Consider the following 2,557-nt stretch of genomic DNA (forward strand, 5'->3'; position numbering starts at 1 on the left):
TTAAAACAAAAACCTACAGGTCTGTGGAATCCCCTCATCTGGGACCCACCTGTCCACACAGTGTTGGAAAGTTCCGTGGGCTCCAGGCTGGTGATAGGGGTGGCGGGCAGGAGGGGAGCGTTTTGGTAGCAGCACTGAAGAGAAGGCGGACTCATTCCAAGATAAGAGCCCGTCTTGTCCCTGTGTCTGCTCTCAGCCTCAGCGGTGCAAAGAGCTGAGAGTAAGATCTCCTCATAATTAGGCTCTGCAATGTGCTGAGATTCGAAAACTCAGGAAGAGTTACGGTTAAAAGACTTTCCAACTCAGGAATAATCTGCCCATACTTTACATATCATCTTAAAAATTCCACAGTACCCGTGGTCTCCTTTTATACCCCTGTTCCATGCCTTTTGGTCTCGGTCCCACCTCTTTCTCCAATCTGGAAAGAAAACGTCAGGTCCACGAGACCAGGGTCTTGGTCCTGCCACTAACCTGCAGGGTGGGACTGTGGACTGACCACGAGACACCCTTGCTGTCAGAAGGTTAGAACTCTGGTCCTATTGACCTTGCAAGGCTGCTGTGAGGTGGTATGAAAACAACTATTAGAAACATAAACTAGCTTCCCATCTCCTGGCTCTCTGACCAGTGTGCTGGTCACCGGGCTGCCTGCCCTTGACGAAGGTGCCACTTCTGTTTTCGCTTCCCACTCAGATCTAGGAGATGCTGCCCAGAGCCTGGCTGCGCTGGGCCTGCCTCTTGCTCCTGGCCACGCCTACCCAGCCCTGCCCCAAGGGGTGTGACTGCTTCATCCGGGAGGTCTTTTGTTCCGACGAGGAGTTGGCCGCCATCCCGCTGGACATCCCGCCACACGCCACAGACATCATCTTCGTGGAGACCTCATTCACCATGGTGGGAGCCAGGAGCTTCAGTGGCAGCCCCAACCTGACCAAGGTGGTCTTCCTCAACACCCAGGTGTGCCACTTCGGGCCGGATGCCTTCGGGGGGCTGCCGGGGCTCCAGGACCTGGAGATCACTGGCGGTGCCTTCTCCAACCTCAGCACTGACATCTTCTCCAACCTGACCTCGCTGGGCAAGTTCACCCTCAACTTCAACATGCTGGAGGCTCTGCCCGAGGGCCTCTTCCAGCACATGGATGTCCTGGAGTCCCTCCAGCTGCAGGGCAATCGGCTCCAGACGCTGCCCGGGAGGCTCTTCCAGCCTCTGAGACGTCTGAAGACCCTCAACCTCGCTCAGAACCTCCTGGCCCAGCTGCCCGAGGAACTGTTCGCCCCCCTCTGCAGCCTGCAGACCCTGAGGCTGAGCAACAACGCACTGGCCGGCCTGCCCCAAGGGCTGTTCAGCCACCTGGGCGGCCTGCGGGAACTCTTCCTGGACGGCAACTCCATTTCTGAGCTGCCCGCGCAGGCGTTCGCGGGGCTGTCCCGCCTGGAGAAGCTATGGCTGCAGCGCAACACCATCAGCCACCTGCCCCAGTCCATCTTCTCCTCCCTGGGCAACCTGACCTTCCTGAGCTTGCAGGGCAACGCACTGCGGACGCTGCCCGCCAGCCTCTTCGCCCATTCCCCGGGCCTGGTCAGCCTGTCCCTGTCCCACAACCAGCTGGAGACCATCCCCGAGGGAGCCTTTGCCAACCTGTCCAGCCTCGGGTCCCTCACGCTCTCACACAACGCCCTCACCCATCTGCCGGCTGGCATCTTCAGGGGCCTTGAGGGGCTGGTCAAGCTCTATCTGGGCAGCAACAACCTGACGGCCCTGCACCCAGCCCTCTTCCAGAACCTGTCCATGCTTGAGGTGCTCAGCCTTTGCAGGAACCTCCTGACCACGCTCCCCCAGGGCATCTTTGACACCAATTACAACCTGTTCAACCTGGCCCTGCACGGCAACCCCTGGCAGTGCGACTGCCACCTGGCCTATCTCTTCGGGTGGCTGTACCAGTATAGCGACCGGCTCTTCAACAGCCAGACCTACTGTGCCGGCCCCGCCTACCTGAAGGGTCAGGTGGTGCCCGCCCTGAGGGAGGAGCAGCTGGTGTGCCCGGTCACCCAGGACCACCTGGGCTTCCAGGCCCCGGGGCCGGAGGACAGGGAGCCAGGGGGCGGCTGGGACCTGGCCACGGAGGAGAAGGCGACCTGGGGCCGGTGCCTCTACAGCAACCCCGAGGGCACCGTGGTGCTGGCTTGTGACGAGGCCCGGTGTCGCTGGCTGAACGTCCAGCTGTCTCCCAGGCAGGGCTCGGCCTCCCCGGGACTGACGTTCAATGGCAGTCAGGAGTGGGACTTGAAGTCCAGCTGTGGCTCTGTGAGGGTCACCGTGTCGATCGAGGCTCTGGCAGGGGAGCCCTAGGTGCAGAGCAGATGGGCTGGGAGCCTGGGCAGACAGCCTCCGGGCCCAGCCAGGCAAGAGCCGGGGAGGGGAGCTGAAGCTTTGGTTCTTCAGATGCAAGGGATGGAGTTGCATCTCCCCGGGTGGAGTGGGTGGGGAGCTCGCCCCCGAGTCTCCGCCGCCCCTTCCTCCTTCATCCCCCGAGTCTCTGAGTCTGAGACCGAACAGGGCCTTC

The 2,557-nt window shown here is 61.2% G+C and overlaps 1 protein-coding gene across 1 annotated transcript; it reads left to right on the forward strand.

Moving 5' to 3' along the window:
• Nucleotides 1-699: 699 nt before the first annotated feature.
• CPN2 (carboxypeptidase N subunit 2) lies at nt 700-2,343 on the forward strand. Its single transcript, XM_030856586.2, has one exon. It carries the CDS (start codon nt 700-702, stop codon nt 2,341-2,343), a length of 1,644 nt encoding a protein of 547 aa, XP_030712446.1.
• Nucleotides 2,344-2,557: the final 214 nt, after the last annotated feature.

The sequence above is a fragment of the Globicephala melas genome, chromosome 4 (genome assembly GCF_963455315.2).
Source record: "Globicephala melas chromosome 4, mGloMel1.2, whole genome shotgun sequence".
NCBI classification, from domain to species: domain Eukaryota; kingdom Metazoa; phylum Chordata; class Mammalia; order Artiodactyla; family Delphinidae; genus Globicephala; species Globicephala melas.

What these genes read in the sequence shown, in the direction of transcription:
- CPN2 (XM_030856586.2), top strand. Translation starts at nt 700, where the DNA reads ATGCTGCCCAGAGCCTGGCTGCGCTGGGCCTGCCTCTTGCTCCTGGCC.